We start from the raw sequence: 17,650 nt of genomic DNA on the forward strand, positions 1-17,650 counted from the left end.
TTCCCAGCAGTGAGAACAGAGTAACAGTCGAAGCATGGTCTAAAAAAAAAAAGTGGGGAGGGTGGGGAATGGTCGGGGGGAAGGGGAAGAGCTGGATTTGTGGCTTTCAGCCTTCACTCTAACCTGCCGCTCAGCTCCACGTGCCTGGATGCCCCAGACCTTTAGGCACAGGCAGTTGCACACTGCTCCCAAAGGGCCCGTTCCCCTCCACCCTGGCAAGGGCTCTGGCTCCAGCGTGGGCAGCGAGGTGGGAAGAGGTGCAGCAGGGCGCTTTCTGGTGGCCACTGGTTCCTCGGAGCACAAGCAAGCCTGGAGCCAGGGCTGGGAGCCAAAGCATCCCACTCCCTGCATCAGGCCTGTCTTTTTATTCTCCCCTTTGGATCTTGATGCCATGAATTATGGTTTGGGGGTTGGTTTGGTTGGGTTGTTGGTTTGGGTTTTTTTTGCATGTGGTGGTTGGTCTAGAGTTCTGTGCCATGTCAGGGGGAGCACCAGCACTCACTCCTCTGGGAGGTCAGAGCAACGGCGGGGAGAAGCTTTTGCTGGCTGCCGGAGCGAGATGCCATGTCTGCTCCATCCTGATGTCCTCCTAGACCATCTCCCTCCACTGCTCTCCTCTCCCCAGATCCTGCACTGGATCAGGCCAGGCAACAGACAACGAGATCTCACTGCCCTCTGCTTTCACAGTGAGGTCTCCACGCAGGACCCGTTGCGGTGGAGGTGACGGTGGTCATGGTTCAGGCAGCCTTCATTGCGGTGCACAATGAGGATGGGGAAGTAGAGGGCGTCCTGGTAAGGAGGGGGGTCTTCCTCCTCCACAGTCACCTGGCTGGAGAGGCGGGTCTGCTCAGTGGGACAGCTCTGCTCGTTCAGGCTCCCGCTCCGGCTCTGCCAGAGGCAGCTGCGTCGTGAGCCGTACAGGCGGCCCAGGGAGAAGCGGCTGCTGCTGAAGGGGATCCTGGGGCTGCCGTTGCAGATGCTCAGGGCACTGCGAGAGAAGATGGAGGAGCTGCTTATAGTCCTGTGGCACCGCTCGCAGTTCTGCCGGTAGCCCCCGTACCGGCAAGCGGAGTAGCTGGTGCAGCTGGAGAGCCCCACCAAGTCCATCAGGACCGCTTCCGAGTAGCTGGGCACCAGCTGCTGGTTGGATCGGATGTGCCACTCCAGCTCGGTGCTGTCCACCGTGTTGACGCGGGGCATCCTCCGGCAGAAGGAGCGCTCCTCAGCCGGCGTCACCGCCATGTAGTCAAACCCAAAGAGTTTTTCCACATGGTAATGGACATAGGAGGTGCGGTACTCATTTAGCACCCGCAAGGGCCAGGATAGGGTCAGCAGAGCCGCCACCCAGAAGACATAGTGGGATACATACCAAGGCAGGTTGTCTGGGTCGGAAAAGGCCACCATATATTCCTTGAAGTCCACGTTTTTGAGGTGCATTCCCTCCCTGGCTTCCATATAGTCATCTAGGCCCTCGTTCTCTGTGAAGAAGCGGGCCCGCTGGGTCAGGTAGGAGTTCTCCGACTCCACATTGGCAAAGCTGAAACACTTGGTGAAGCGAAGCCGTGTGGCCGGGTAGCTCTCCAAGTCTATAAGGTCCTTGGAGATGTCCTTAACTCCACAATTGGAATAATCAAACTCGGCCTCTGCCACATGGGTGTTGACTCGCTCATGATACACTTGGGTGGTGGTGTAGGCGTCCCCATTGCGGTAGCGGGTAACCTGCCGGGTCCTGCGGACGTAGTGGTAGCTGATGGCCTTCCACCAGATGCAGGGGGTCGCCTGCTGCATCCGCTGCACACGCTCGTGCACGCTCTCCACATCCACTTTGTACTGCAGCTCATTACGGGTGTAGCAGTGCCAGCACTCCACCAGGTACACCACGTAGAGCATCACCAGGAAGGCCAAGGGGATGTAGACGTAGCCGTTGGAACAGGGGCTGTCGTGGTACATCATGGACTTGCCCTTGTAAGCGCTGTCAAAGGTCAGCCGGGTCACCTTGGTGACGTGGCACCAGGTCATGGCTCCCATGCAGCCGTACATGAGGAGGGACAGCAGCAAGCATTTCCAGTGGGACTCTCGGCACAGGGACTTGCTGAGAGACTGCTTCACCGGCCGCTGCTGCTCCGGGGGACCAGGAGAAGGGGAGAGAAAACAAGAGAGGAGTCAGTTGGCCGCAGCAGCAGGGGGAAGGGGAGCAGGCAGCGGGGTGCCGCGGTGGCACCTGTAGCTTCGCAAATAGGGACAAACAGCAGAAGCTGTAGGGCTTCCAGCCTCAGCGGGCAGGCTGGAGGCCGGGATCTCTTCTAGAATGACAGTCCCACAATGAGGGCAGCTGGCACCCCTGGCTTCCCTTTGTGGTGCTCTGCCCCTCCTTGGGAGACAGCCAGAGCCCAGCTGGACATGGAGGAGAGCAGCAGAGGGCAACTCTGCCAGCCTGCCCCCCGAGCATCCAAGCATCCCCCTTCTTTAATGGGGAGTAATCCCCACCACTGCCACGTTCCAGGGAGGGATATTGAAGCAATTGAAGCACAGCAAGATGGAGGCTGGGGGATCTCCCCCACACACCTCAGCTTCTGCACCCATCCCACCAGTGCAGGCAGCTCTGATGGGTTGTCCCACCTGAACACCTCACCACAGCTCATCCCACCATGTCTCTCACCACTCACACGTGAGTTTCTCCCCCTTTCCCAGTAGTGACCAACAGCAACATTTGAATTCCTCCTACCAGGGTAGCAGAAGCCGAATGGGGTGCCTGTAAGGCAGAGAAACAGACCTTCTGCAGCTGGAAAAGCCTCTGTTTGGTAATGGCGACTCCCAACACAACACTTGGCAGCCCAAGGGGCTCTGAAGTGCTTCTCAAGTGTTTTATAAACCACACAAATGGGAAAGTACTTTTCCACAAGTGAAACACAGCCACTTCTGATGGGAGAGAAGTGAATGCGGAATAATGTCCTAAAAAGTGTTCAGGTTGGAAGAGTACCCAGCCCATCTGCAGCAGCAGGGAGGGCGAGTGGCAGATCACGCTGCCAGCAAGTGTCCCTGTCTTCACTGGGATTTGGCTGTGACAGCCCACACTTCTGGAAAAACTGCTCTCAGGTCTTTCATGGTGAGGAAAGGGCAGGACTTCAGCAACAGGACTTTTCAAAGAGATTGCACTGGTGCCTTCACCATAGGAACCGTGCAGTTTCACAAAGACCTGGGAAAAACCCTACTTAAGGAAACCTCTGTCACTCTCTGCAACACCCTGAAGTCTCAAGTATTGATCCAGCTTGGTCAGTGAGACCTGACATTATCACACCCAAAGGGAGAACGTGCAAAGAGGTTATTTGCTTTCTTATACAAAAGATTTCATCCAGCCCTAGTGCCATCCAACCCAGCAATCTCCAAAGGTGCAACCTGAGAGGGGGGCGAGAACCCCAGCCTGGTGCAGATGCCATTAAACTCACGAAGAGGCTTTCAGCTTTGCTCTCCCTGCCCAGCTGCACGCAGCGCGGCTCCTGAGGTCACCTCTGCCACCGTAGGGGTAACGCCAGCTGCAATGACACCACTCAGGGCAGTGAAGTTCAAGCCTGGCCCCATCCCTCCTCCATTCTTGAGCGCACTGGCCTGGATAAGTTTTTCATCCAGGGATCCCAAAGAGCTTAATGGACTCACGCTGCCAGAAAGTAATGGGGGGACACTTTCAACCTTGCATGAAAAGGAAAAATTAAAGCAAGAACCAGAGGCCACAACACCACTGGCAGGTCTAGGAACAGATCTGGGCTTCTTCTTTCCTCTAAGAAATGCCCCCTGCTCTCCCTGAAGAGCCCCTCAGCCCTGGCTTGGTCCCCTAAAGTCCCATGTGCTAATCCTTCCTCCCTATCTCTTGCCAAAGCCTGGTCCACCCCATGCCAGTGGGACTTCTGCCACTGTGATTAGCAGGGCTGGATCCAGCCCAAATCTCCAACAGCGGTTTCTCTCCCAGAGGCAGGGAGCTTCCCTTCCTGCCCGCCCCAGCAGCCAGCCCGTGATGAGCGGAGCAGGTGGCACATCCAGAAGGACCACCAGTGGCAAGGGGAATGGTGGCACATCCCACTGGGGGTCCCCAGAGCATCAGTAGCACTGAGCCCCGCTCTTTGGGGCAACCAGCTGAGAGCGAGAGCTGGTGACAGAGACACAGAGCCCAGAGAAGGCAGGTGGTCTGCACGCAACACCAAGGGGCACAGGGTGGCTCTACTCAGCAGCTCTGGCACAGACACCTCAGTCTTCCCAGTGTGACCCTCCACTGCAGCAGCCTCACAGTCACAGGGCGAGAACGGAACCCCGGGGAAGAGAAAAGGCAGCAGGGAGAGGAAGCAGGGGGGACGCCCAGCAGGCAGAGCCGCCTGAGCTGCGTCCTCCATGCTCAGGTCCACGCTGCGGTTACGAGAGCCTGCCCGGATCCCCGTCCCCGCTCAGCTGCACCGCAGCTCTCCCACCCCGGACTGCTGTGCCACCACTGGGGTGGCTGAAGGTTTCCTCTCCCACAGCTGCCTTCTGCGCTGCAAATCCTGCCCAGCAGCAGCAGCTCTGGCTGTGAGGGTCTACAAGGACTGCTTGGCCAATGGAGGAAGAACCGGGGGGTCTGGGCAGGAGATGCAAGGCACATGCTAACCCTGGGGTATCTGTGGGGTGTGAGGGCTTGCACAGAAACCGTGCCTTGTTTGGGCGGGGGGGGGGGGGGGGGGCAGATTTGCAAACGGAGCACAAGGAATACAGCAAAACATTCAGCTCACTCATTTGACAAGTCGGGGAAGGGGCACCGGGGAGGCAGGTCTTCAGCCAGGTCCATCTCGGAAAAGCAAATTCCACCTCCCAGTGGCTCCCCCCGGCCCCTCATATCCCCCACTGCCTGCATTGTCCTGCTCAGGAGAAAGGCGATGCTGGCTGTCGCCCTGCAGAGAAGCAGGCAAGCCCCGCTGCGGTTACCCACGCGGGGCAGGGCGGCAGGGAGCGCGATGCAGCCCAGGCTTGGTTCCAGGAACTGTGTTAGCAGGGCTCCAGTCCACGCATCAGTCCCCTCCTAGCACTACGCAGCATTTAGATACTGCAGCGCTTTCACAGGGTCACACTAACCCCCTCTGTAAACTGTTTACAACCCAGTTTTGTCCTAGGCTTCTGAGGTAAAACACATCCACATCGGCCCTGCTGGTGGGGTTTCTGAAAGCTGATCAAGTGCCAATGACAGGGGATACAACCACAGCAGAGACGGAGGAGGAGCCAGCTGCGGAGTCTAATCCCAGTAGGAACTGCAGCATCCCTGCTCCTCTCACGGGCTGCAAAGAGCTCACAGGAGCGAACAACTGGCTCCGCAGCTTCCCCCCACAGAAGCAGCTGAATAATGTTGCCTCCTTGAGCTCTTTACCAACCTTGGAGAAGTCCAGCACAGCAAACGTGCAGGTGAGAAAGTGGGGGAAAGGGAAATCCTTTCTGTCCCAGAACAGTGTCACTGGGAGGAGAGTAGGCTCTGATACAAATGCCATCATCATCTGCCGGCTGCAGCCTGATGGGACGAGGCGGAAGGCTTGCCCTACTTCACCGCAAACGAGGCTTCCCTCCATCACTGGGACCCTCCCCCATTGCTCAGGCTTGAGCACGGGATATTGGTGAGCAAATCCTCTATTGCAGGTGCACCTGAACACCTCTGCAGTGCTAGAGGGCAGAACTGGTCCCGCCACGGCTCGGCCAACCCCTTTGTGGGGACCCCAGTCAACGCTCTTCTCTGTGCTGCAGTTCACCACGCAGAACACATGGGATAACACTCACCAGGGTCACCTGGGCGCTAACTGTAACGCACATGGGGAAGGGCAAGGGACGGAGTGTTGCTACAGCCTCCCCTCCCTCAAACACAGAGTTCGCCTCCGACATTGCCCCTGAGGTGAAAGGAGATGGAGTCCCACACCTGCAGCTGCTGCTCTGGGAAGGGAGCAGCCGTGACGCAAATGGAGATGCCTGCAATGCACAGGGCAGAGGCAGGAGAAGAGAGGGCTCCCATCACTGCTTCCACTGAACTCCTTTGAGATCCAGGGAATCCTCTTCTCAAAAAAGCCATGAGGGGATAAACCTGCCCAGAGCCTCACTGACCAAGCACATAGCCCAAAATACCTTCATCACCCCTACAACCTTAATCCTGCAACTTTGAACACTAAACAACTCCAGAAATCCTCCAAGCTCTACAAAGCACCTCTCTGAAACAGCTTGTCCCTGGCCCCATCTACCGTCCCTCCATTTAACAAGTGTTTCCATGTCCTCACCTCCCGCACCTCTCACCTGCTTCTCCCTGCAGAGACCAGACTGGAATCTCCAATGCACCCCCAGAACGCTAAGCCCTCACTTTAAAAGACGCCCCGGGGTTTACAGCGCTAGGTATCCTAGAGACAGCCCTCTACGGGACTGAAAAAACAAATCACAAGCCCCAGAGCAGCAGCCTGAAGGCCCAGGTAGCTCCCGAGCTCCAGGCTGTGGCACCAGCTTGCAGGGCACTCCAGTGGGATTCCTGAGCATCAGTTTCCATGGCCCTGCCCTGCCCATTTGCTTACATCATCCAACAATTTAATAAGCCCTGTCCCCTTTGACCTCAAATCCCCAGAACAAGGCAGGTGGGGAGAATCCAGTCATTTCTAGGAACTGCCACCGTCTTCCAAGGCCCAGGATAGACATCGGCAACTCCTGGTCAGGATGGTCCCAGCACACCCCCTCATCCCACCCCACATGCTTACTTGCCCAGATTCAGGAACTACCTGCCTAGAAGAAAGAGCTGGCTCAGCCCCAGGCTGGCAGCGCTGCCAACTGCAGAGGAAAGGGGAAGGCTGAGCATCTAGGAGCCAGGGAACCCTGCCAGCAGTCAGCTCCTGCAACGGCACCAAGGTCTCCATTTTACACAGCAACTTGGAGGAGGACTGGTTCCCTCCATCGGATCCCACCTGAGCAGCAGGACAAGGACATTTTTTCTGCTTGTTCCCAGGCTGAAGAGCTTGTCCCCTGGCATTTCATGCCCTCCAAGGTGGAAATGCACTGCTGAGTGACTCAACTCACCACCACTAAGTGTAGGTGTACGCATGTGACGCCAACAGGGACCAAGGGCTCGGCCAGCCTGCTCCAGCCAGTAGCTCTTGCTACTTGCCTTACTGGGGCAAGCTGAGCAGCACCTGAAGTCTTGCATGGCTAGTGGGACAGTGCACATGGTACAGTGGTACATGGTACAGTGACCCAAGACATGTCAAGATGAGGCACCTTCAAACAGGACAGAGCTCATTTCCCATTTTCCAGTCCTCAGACATCTCCTCTGGCTCCCTGCCTGCCCTGGCCAATAGACCCTTACAGGTGGGATTCAGCCACACTCCAGGGATGCTCAGCAATGCTGGCAACAGCAGCTGGTCCTGATGGAAATGAGGACATCACACTGCCAGTACGGCCTTACACAGGCACTATAGGGGAGCAGGAACACCCTCCCCTCCCAATATTTCTGAAGACAAGGGGATTGCCCTAGGTCAGTCCACGAATCCAAGCTCCCTGCCAAGGTCTCTCCTCATTGCATCAGATGAGACAACAGCAAGCATGGCACTGTCAGGAGAGGCTGCAGCTTCCCTCTCCTCCACCAGCTGCTTCGTGCAAGTCTGTGATAGCTTTTGGCCACGGGAAGCGTGCCCTTAGCCTAAACAGTGCAGGTCATGGACTGCAGCCCTTCTGCCTGCTCCCACGAGGTAAGATTATACTGACACCCGAGTTGGCAGCCACCGCGGAGCAATCAAAGCCCAGACGATCTTCTTGTAATCCCTGTGAAGCAGGAGACACTGTAGGCGAGGGAAACTCACCCGGGCACTGTCCCTGCTACACTTCTTTCATCCAAACCGGCTCTCGCTCTGGCACCTCTCGAAAGCCACTGTGCTCTCTTGAACGTGGCACCAGCACTGCCAAGGCACTGGGGACAAGAGACCACATCCCAGCACAGCATGAGCATGTCTTCATGCTAAAAAGATGCCTCACGGTTCAGCTTCACTGGTCAGGATCTGTTTGGAGAGCCTGGGCTCATGGCACCAGGGGTTGCTGAATGGAAGCAGAAACAGAGGAACAGCCGCAGAGTATACGGCATTTGTACAGCTTCCCAGTCCTTGAACTTCAGCATTCCTCTCCTGCAATTATTTATATCTAAATATAAGTCTGTATATATAGAATAACCGTGCACGGGCATGCATGTTCTTCCTAAGCCAAGGAGGCAGAGAATACCAGGATTATGCAGCACTCGCTAACCGCAGCTCCTCAACAGCAGAGGACGAGTGATGCGCCAGCTTCTGAGCAACCCCCCAAGCTGCCCTTTGAGCAGTGGTCTCACCGGTGAGGACAACCCACCACACCAGGAGAATGCTGCCCTTCCTACGCTGCCTAGCTGCCTTCCGTGGGCCACCAGCCCCATAGCATAAGGTGGGTCTGGTTAGCCAGCGCGGTTGCTTTCCCTCCTCTTGGGAAGCCCAAGCTGCCAGCAGGATCTGTGGGGGCAGACAAAGAGGCTCACACACCTGCCTCCCCGTGCTGCTCCCTAGGCACAGAGAACCCTGCTCCTGACCCTTTTTGGCATTCACTGCCTGGACTCCAGAAAAGTCATCAGCTGGGAGAGTGGGGGGGGGGGGCCCACTGCAGCATACCTGGAGTCGAGGCTGTGCTGGTACCTGGCCTGCCCTAGTCTGCACCTTCTGCTCTCCCCAGCTGACCTCCAGCTGGGAGCAGCTACCAGCGACGACCCCAGGCTTCGCCACGTCCCCAAGCCCTCTCCCCCCTGCTGCCCACCGCCTCTTCCCTCGCAGTGACCGAGGCAGCAGTGCTACCTCCTGGCACCCCCCCAAGCCAGACCGCAGGAAGAAGGGGGGGAGCGGGGGTGGGGGGTGTCTCCATATCCATTTCTCCCAGACGTAACAACCTCTTCCCATTGCAGTAATCCCAAGCAGCGCTTCCCTTTTCCGATTTTCTCCCTTCCTCCTACACCCCAGCCATCCCCGGTCCCGGCCCCGGCCGGCGTTGGCTGCTGCATCCCTATTCCAGCCCCGGCCGGCTCGGCGGCGAGCCCGGGGTGATGGGCGAGCGATGGAGAAGCGGGGACCGGGGCGACGGGCAGTCTCACCGGCGGCGGGCTCCGACGGGGCGGGTTTCCTCGCCCCCCCCCCCCCCTTCACTGCAGCCCCGGAGCCAGAGGAGGGGAGAGTGGGCTCCCGGCGAGGGGCTCCCGTACCTGTGCGGGCAAAGCCCCGTCCCGTCCCGCGGTGGGGCGGTCCGTGCAAAACCGGCGGGGAGGGAGGGAGGGAGGGAGGGAGGCCGGTTAGGGGCAGCCCGGGGCTGGGGGTGGTGTGGGGGTAGGGGGAACGGCCGCTCTCCTCACCTCCTCTCGGGCCCCCTCCGCCTCCTCCTCCGGAGGCACCGGCGTGCTGCTGCCTCCCTCGCTGGCGGCGGCCGCCGAGGCCGGGGGGGACATGGCGGCGGGGGCGCCCCGCTGGCGGTGCCTGCGGGCTGGGCAGCCGCATTATCCCGCCCGCCGCCGGGCGCTGCCTCGCCGGTCGCCGGGCGGGCGGCGGGGCGGCGCGGCGGGCGGGCGGCGCGGCGGCATGGCCCCCAGCCGCGGCAGGGCGGCAGCGCTCGCCGCCCGCCGGCCCCCGGCGCCCCGGCCCCGGCCCCGCCGCAGCGCAGCGCAGCGCAGCGCCGCTCCCGCGCCCGCGCCCGGCGCGGCGGAGGGCGGGCAGAGCCGCGGTGGGAGGGCCGCGGCGGAGGCGGGGGAGTGGGGGACGGGATGGGGATGGGGATGGGGATGCCCGAGCGGGGCGGTGGGTGACCTTGAGGCGCCGGCGGCAGGCAGGGAGAGAGCCCGCTGCGTCCGCTCCTCGGGAGTCCCACCGGGAGCGGAGCTGCCGTCCGGGCGCTGCCGGGGAGAAGGGGGGTGTCCCGCTCCCAGCCCCACCGAGGGGGGGGGGGGTGCTCAGGCGGGCAGGGGCGGCCGGGAGGGCTTCGGCCCCGGCCGGGGTGTTGGTGGGGAGGTGAGGGGTCCCGTGGGTTTTGCTCCCCTCGGGATGAAGGGGGAGAGCTCGGAGGACCAGGAGTGCTTTGCATGAGCTCCGGCTATGTTTCTGTTCTAATCCGTGGGTACCCCCAGCTGGTGGGGGGGTAAGGTTGAGCATCAGCACTAATGCCGGCACTCAGGGGAAAACTTGAGGTCCGTGGGTGTCTTTGCCGATCTCCCAAGGGGGCTCAGGTAGCTGTCACAGAGCTGACTGCAGCATATTTCACTCAGACATAACCTGCCTGGTTGCAAGGACGAGTGGGAAAGTCTCTTCAGACCCTCAATCTGAACTCACAGCATCCTCAGGGGACACACAAACACAGAGCTCAGGAAGGGTCCAGACTCATCCAGGTCCAGCTATTGCAGGTAGAGACCAGCTTCCTTGGCAGTCTTGGGAAAGCTGGTGTCCTTGCAGGTACTTCCCCAGATCCAAACTGGGGGAAAGCATAAGCTGCAGAATTTGCTGGAAATTGCTTCACTTTTTTCTGGGCTCTGAGGCTCAGCCTTGGGGTTGGGATGAGTGGCTTGCTCTTGCCCGCTCTGTCGCCTGGGATGGGGAAGGAATGATCCGTAGGCCTGGTGGTCTCACTCAAGGAGATGCATCCCAGGGGAATTGCCAGCCACTGCTTCTTATGGGAATAGGTGTGGCAGCTGAGGGTGCTGCTGAAGGAGCTCATCTTCAAAAGAGGCTGGGGATGCGTTTCCTCTCGCCTTTCCCCAGTTTCCATGGGAACAGCAGCAAGCAGGAGCAGCCTGCTCTGAATTTCTCTGCCTACTGCTTAGGCACCCCCTGCCCAATCCTTTAGGCAGACTTTGGCTCTCGAAGGTTTCAGACCCCTCCTCACGTGATGGATCCCAGGCCTCCAAGGAGACCTCACCGGTGTGTGTGTACCACCAGAGCAAGGCAAACAGGCACAAGCCCAGAGCTGCCAGGATTTCTGTAACAGCACTCTGTGCTACTGCATGCACACTAATAGTTGCGAATCATTTGCATATGTATACACATTTCTGCTTTTTATAGTGCTAAGGACTCCTGGATGAAGTGACCTCAGCTAGACCAAAAGGTGCCTGTGGAATGATCACCCTCCAGGAACAGCTCTGGTTTTCTCTCAAATATGGGAATGTCACCCAAAAAGAGCAAAGCAGAAGGATGGAGAGGAAAAAAAAAAAGATACAAGTTTATGTCTTTGCGTTTAGTAGCCCATGATAGCTTTTTCTCCAGGGAATTTGTCCATTCACTTTTGAATTCATGTTAACTTTGGACTTGTAGATGCTGTGTGCATCTACAAGTGGCAAGGAGTTCCACAGCACACCCACAGACTCAAGGAGCAGCTTCCTTCTGTGTGCCCATTTTGGGCTTGTTATCCACTGGGACTAACCCTTGGGAAGTGGGCAGCTGTCACCCCTGTGGAGCCACCCACACAGGGCCCTGCGATTTCTCTTCCACCAGCGGATTCAGTAGCTACTGGTGACCCAGAACTAGGGTTTTTTTTTTTGTATCAGGCATCTTTAAGACTGGTCCTGGCAGCATGTTTTATGTATCTTGGAGACAACACTTCCAAGCACATCACTGCTATGCTACTTTTCAGCTGAGGTGTCACAAAGAAGTTCTGTGCCCTGCTCTGTCTAAACTGAAGTTGTACAAGTTCTCAGCCATTTTCTGTGGAAAAATAAGTCTAAATGACGTGTACACCATTTGGAAACTGAAGCAAGAAAGCCAACATTCAAGATTGTGTTCTGTGTCACCATCACAGGGAGATCCCAGGAGTCCTAATTATAACAAACTGGCCTAAACACTCAACCCCTCATTCTCTTGAGGACAAAAGACAAAACCATCTTTGCTCTAATATGTGAGAATCCCCCCTAGTTGAGATGCTCTACTGTTAGATCATGTTAGAGAGCAGGACATTTCTGATACAGGGGCACTTCTGATGTGACAAAATGGTCGGAAAAGGTAAGGAGGCTTTGAAGAAGACATGGTGACTGAAGTAGAGGTGATGCCCTTACTGGGATATCAGTAGGTTTGTTCTCCAGATACCAGATATCTGCCACCCTGCAGGGACATTTGTATCTGGTCCAAGAAGACGTAAAGCACTCAGTCACATGAACGATATCCTCCATTCATTTTCTGTAATCTGAAGTCTCACACTTCTGCCTCTGTTGGTTACAGAAAGTAGCCTTTTAGCTCCCAGTTAAGTATGGTTTCAGTTGTTACTCATGCAGTAAATTTACATTTCATTTCTGGAAACATTTTCACAGAGGCTGCGTTTTAAACTAGGAGACCATAGATACCTACCCTTTGGCTGGTATTCGTGGCCTAAGTATAAAACTGGATTTTGCAGCAAATTTCTGTAGCATGGTATATAGAACATTTGGTTTAGCTTTATTTTGTCCAATAGGTCAAATGTCATCAAATCTTAGTCTTTTGTTTTGAAGCAATCAATGACTCCTAGCAGTCTGCTGCTTTTTCGCTCTTAGGAAGATGTGTAGCAGAGAATCCCCTCGTGCTGGATGCAGGATTTTCTGAGCTCAGAAACTAATGCCTATTAAATTTAGAAATTTCAAGGATATTTTATGCTGGCTGCCTGAGCCTTCCAGAATGTGTTGCTCCAATTAAATTACTCCTTAATAATGCAACAAGGGGCGGGTGGGTGAAGGAACGTGCCTCTTGCTCCAGTTAAACAACATCCCTTTGCCATTGCTGGTCAGTGGTGTTGACTGCACCGGTGCCGTTGACCTCTGCAAGGAAACCTGTGACATTATTTACGTTTTCCTTGGCTACATTCAGACTTCATGTCTGCTGGGAGGAGATCCAGGTGTGCCCTTTATTGTGGGAAGGAAACCAGTAGGGGTGACTGGGGAACCGGTTTCTGTTCAGCATCACTAGACGGGGGTCTGCATCTCCCCATGGGCGAGATGCCAGCGGTCCACAAATGCGCAAAGTCTTAAACTTCGTGAAGTAGGTGGGTTTGTAGCTCCTGTTCTGGGGCGTATTTCACAGATGGGAATTGCTGTTGTTGGAAACTCTTTTATCCCTGCTCTGATCCTTCCCTTTCCAACAGGCTGCCTGTGTGCGGTTTGCTTATTTTCCATCCAACCCCCTGAGAGTCTGTTTCTTCATCACCACAATTATTTGTGAAGCTCCACAGAGGCTTCTGGCTCAGGTTAAATTGCTTTTCTCTCTGCAGCAGCCCAGCAGGATACCCAGGGCCCTCCCTCACATCCCCCCAAGAAATGAAAAGCAGATTCAGAGCTGCCCAGATGCTGTTTGGCGGTCCCCAGGACATCTTGTCCGATGTAACTCTGGAGCAGTGGCGACCACCCCGAGTGCCTGGAAACTGAGCCAAATCCTCCCCTGGCAAATGTTTTCTTCTGCCTGAGCTTTTTGGCCCATCACCCCCAGAAAAGAGTAAGGCATGGACACAAATGGTTCACAGAATTTAGCCTATCCGTGGTTACGGTCTGGGGAGTTGTCTCCCTAAAAGCAGAAAATAGGGTTTTGTTGCAAATTGCCTTCCCCGTGCTGAGTGGTTGGAGCTGACGTGCCCTGGTCTGGGGAATCATCCTCTCGTCATCCAACTCTCCCCACAGACCCGGGCAGGTGGGGGAGACAAGGCCATTCTGGGGAACGGGCTACAAGCCCACTGCGCAACCGTCTGCATTACTCAGGGGCCATCGCATGGGCCGGGGCTGGAGGGGAGGCCAATGTCCTGGGGAATGGCTGCGATCCCACCTTGGGGAAAGGCTGCCATCCCTCCTTCAATGTGACGGGAGTGCCTGTTACCTGGGCAACACGGATTCCTTCATCATTTATTCATGGCGCCTGGGCTCCTCCATCCCTGGGGATGGCCACCTGCCCTCTGCGTGCCCCGTGCTCCTGCTCAGCACCTGAATATTTCAACAGGCAACCAACTTGCTCACTCCCACCTCCCCTCCCCACCACCCTGAGCCAGCCATCCTGCTCACCCCTCTCTCCCAAATCCTGCCTGGGCTCCTCACTCACTTACAGGAGTGTGGCTCCACCAGGCCTGTTCCCAAATCACTCTGATGCAAGTGTGGAGAGACACAAGCCCTAATTCGGTCTGGCAGCTGGGAGGTTTAACTCTCCTGAGAGCAGAGCCGAGCTTGCATGAGTAATACCTCTGGCAGCTCAGTGCAGCTTGCTAGGCACCAGCGGAGAAGCCACTCGGAGCACTGTAAGGAGGCAAGGTCTGGGCTAGCGGGGGGCTGCAGGGCTATGGTGAGGGGCTGGGGTGAAGTGGGAAGCAACTCAAGCAGAAGCAACTCAAAAATGGAAGTTAACCCATCCTCCTTTCTAATGGCCATCAGGTCCAGAGTGATGATGCCAAAGGCTGGGATGCAGTGTTGGCAGCATCCGTCCTGCGCTCCCTGGCCAGGTGAGCGGAGGGGTGGTTGGGTGAGTTGAGGGTTTTGTTCTGTCTTGGATAGTCCCTGCTGGATAAACTGCGCTTTGAGAGTCGTGAATAAATGATAGGCCGGTGACAGAGCGCTGCCTTGCTCCACACAGCTCTTCTGTGGGAAGGGAGGAGCGCTCTTCCTTAAAGTGGTGTGGCCAGCCGGAGGTTATCAGAGCCACCCTCTGGAAGTGAGCCTGTCTCTCCACTAGCTGTAAAGTGAGCCCCAGGTGATGAGATTTCTCACCTAGGGCACATTTTCACCATCTATTTAAGCAGGGTTTTATCATCAGTTTTCCAAGACCATCTGCCATCCCCTCCTCATTCATAACCACATCTGCCATCTCCTTTGGGAGAGCTCCGAGCACACACACACACATAAATAAATACGTACCGAGGTCTTATCAGCCACGCACTTGCCCAGATGCAAGCAGAAAGCATTGCAGCCACTGAGCTGACAGGAGTTACACAAGGAGGATCTAATTTAGAATGAAATTTTGTTGAAATTATCTGGTTTTTTTTTTTTTTTTTCCATTCACTTTGTAAGCTGAGGGGCTTTTAGTGCACTTTTATATCAATCACATTCTGCTTTCAGAATTGAATGCCATGGCCGAGATTGAGGTGAGTTAGGTGTGATCCCCATTCAAAGAATTAATTGATCCCCCTGTCCAACCGGCTGCACATGACACACATGGCAGTGAACGACAGAAGGAGCTAGAAACTGCCCTGTCCACCACAGGACACTGAGCAACAGTGGCAATCATGATTGTCAGGGAGGGCATTAGCTGGCAACCTGCTGACCACCTGCCACACGTAGACAAACCTGATCTGTGGTTGTGTCACCGTATTGGTGCGATGGGTCCTGTCACGTTACAGGAGTGCACAGCGAAAGGACGAGAGGCATCCAACACGGGCTGCAAGGAGGAAAATTCCGACTGGAAATAATCCCTTAGCGCAAAAGCAAGCAGGTGCCCAGAGCAGCATCCTTGGAGACATTCAAAGTGACCCTGTGATTTCAGCCGGACTTACCACAAGAGGGCAGCCAGTGTTTTCTGGGCTGATTGCCTCAAAAAATGGGTACTTGAGAAGGACCTGCTTTGCCCTGGTCTGTTAGAAAGCTGAGCCTCGGTTCTGGGCACTAAATCTTTAAAAGATGTGCTCCTGCTTCACTCTCTTAGGGCAGAAAGTGAAGTGACCCAGTTTGGTGCACTACAGAGCTGATTTGCTGTCAGATATATGGAACAGCAGTCGGAGGAGAGAGCCTGTCATCTTTCCTGTGGCTTTTCTCGCTCTCCCGGGGCCTCTGCTCCCAGCCGAGAGCCTGACGCGTGTGGCTTCTGGGCTGAGCTCCCTGAGCTGGGGCTAGAGTCCCAGGCAGAGGTCTGGGTTGCTGCTCAGGGCACCCAGAGACATCTCTGGTGTGGAAAATGGGGTCGGAGCTTCCTCAGATGGGGGTCTGGCACCTTGGTGCTGGGCTCAGGACTCCTGCAGCTGAGGATGGGGAAAAGGGCTGCAGCCCCAGGGAATGGGGCAGCCCGGTGCTCATGTGGGACCAAAGCTGTGCCATGAACAGTCTGCGTGGGGGGAATCTAATGTCAGTCCCATTGCCTGGTGTGAATTACTGTGGCAATAACCGCTTACAACAATTTCAGGTAACCTATGTTGCTTAAACATGGCAGAGGACCACAGCTGCAATTGAAGTACCGTTATTTTTCCTCAAACCAGACACAGACAGGGCATAAACACACTTTCTCCATCTCTTTCAGCCTCTTCTCACTTGTCTCACCCAGTTAACAGCTCGAGGAACAATGAAGAAGACACTGGTGCCAGGCCCAGGCTGCAACTGAGGTGGGCACAGCTTGGGTTCAAGAAGTCAGGTACAGAGAGTTGGGTTTCGCTTAGGGGGGCTGTACCTGGGGACAGGACATTACTGGGGACAGTACCGGGGGTCACAGGTCTCCTGAGGACTCCTCCCCATGCCCAGGCTCTGTCCTGATGTACCTGGCAGCGCGGTGTGGTGGGAGAGCCTTTCTGAGCCGAGTTTCTTGCCGGAGAGGCTATTTTGAGTAGCGCTAAGTGCCTTCGAGTGGCGTGTGTTGACACTGACCTCTAGTGGAAATAGATCCCCATCTCTTTATTTTTTCCCTGCAATTTTAACCATTTTAAGTGACACATCCTACCTGGGACTGGAGAGGGCCCAGAATTAGAGTTTCGATTTTAAAATCCTCAAAAGCAAGTCAGAACATCAAGGTTGGCCTCATACTATATTTAAATCTTTTTACTCCCGCTACCACTACCTGCCAATACATTACATATAGATATTATGTATGTGCATGTGCATATGTATATGTATATATCTCTGTATTTAAAGCCTCCAAAAATAATGTAAGTCCAAAAACTGCATGGCCAGGCAGAAAAACTCTCTGGCAGGAAAACAGCATGAAACAGAGCCGAAGCCTTGCCAAATGAGTGACAGAAGGCAAATAACAATGCAGAGTGGCCATGTTCATCTTTCAGACTTCCCAGTCAAGTTGTTCAAAGGGACAGTAAAAGGACAAGCAGCTGGAAGAGAGATGTCAAGGAGATGATGCCTGAGCTGGGTAAGAGCGGGTGTAGTTGGGAGGTGAGAGCGCAGAGTGGCTGGACCTGGGTGCCTGGGGGGCATAGCTGATTTTAATGAGCTGTGCCTGGTCTCCACAGCTCAGCTGCAGCAGACGGCTGCAACACAGCCCTGGGAGAGCAGTAGCCAGCTCAAGAAAGTTCAAGGCTTACCTTTGGGAAGCTGAGAGATCACTAGCTCCAACTAAGTGCACATCATCAGCAAAGGAAGGCCACCTCCAGGGGCTGCTTGGCAGCCAGAGGTGTAGACAGCTTGCTGTGGACTGGACCATAGAGTCTCAAGTGGTGGAGCCTCCCTGCAGAGCTGGTCCAGGGCTTATCATCTCAGGCTCTGTGCTTTGGCTGAACCACTCTTGGACCTGTGCTAACCCTGGAAGCAGGCTCCACACCTATGCCACAACTGGAACAGGACATCACAAGATAATCGAGGGGTGACTGCCACTTGCTGCAAAGCCAAGCAGCAACTAGTTAACAGAAAAGTGTTTGTGCATCACCACACCGGTTTGCGCTGATTTGACAAATGTGGATTTCTCCCAACACTTGATTTCATCCACAC

At 55.7% G+C, this 17,650-nt stretch overlaps 1 protein-coding gene across 1 annotated transcript; it reads right to left on the reverse strand.

Annotated features, from left to right (window-relative positions):
- Nucleotides 1-681: 681 nt before the first annotated feature.
- TMEM151B (transmembrane protein 151B) lies at nucleotides 682-9,481 on the reverse strand (the record flags this gene model as incomplete). Its single annotated transcript, XM_082480315.1, has 2 exons — nucleotides 682-2,118; nucleotides 9,389-9,481. 2 exons carry the CDS (start codon nucleotides 9,479-9,481, stop codon nucleotides 682-684), a joined length of 1,530 nt encoding a protein of 509 aa, XP_082336441.1.
- Nucleotides 9,482-17,650: the final 8,169 nt, after the last annotated feature.

This window comes from Vanellus vanellus (assembly GCF_965231255.1).
Source record: "Vanellus vanellus genome assembly, chromosome: 3".
NCBI classification, from domain to species: domain Eukaryota; kingdom Metazoa; phylum Chordata; class Aves; order Charadriiformes; family Charadriidae; genus Vanellus; species Vanellus vanellus.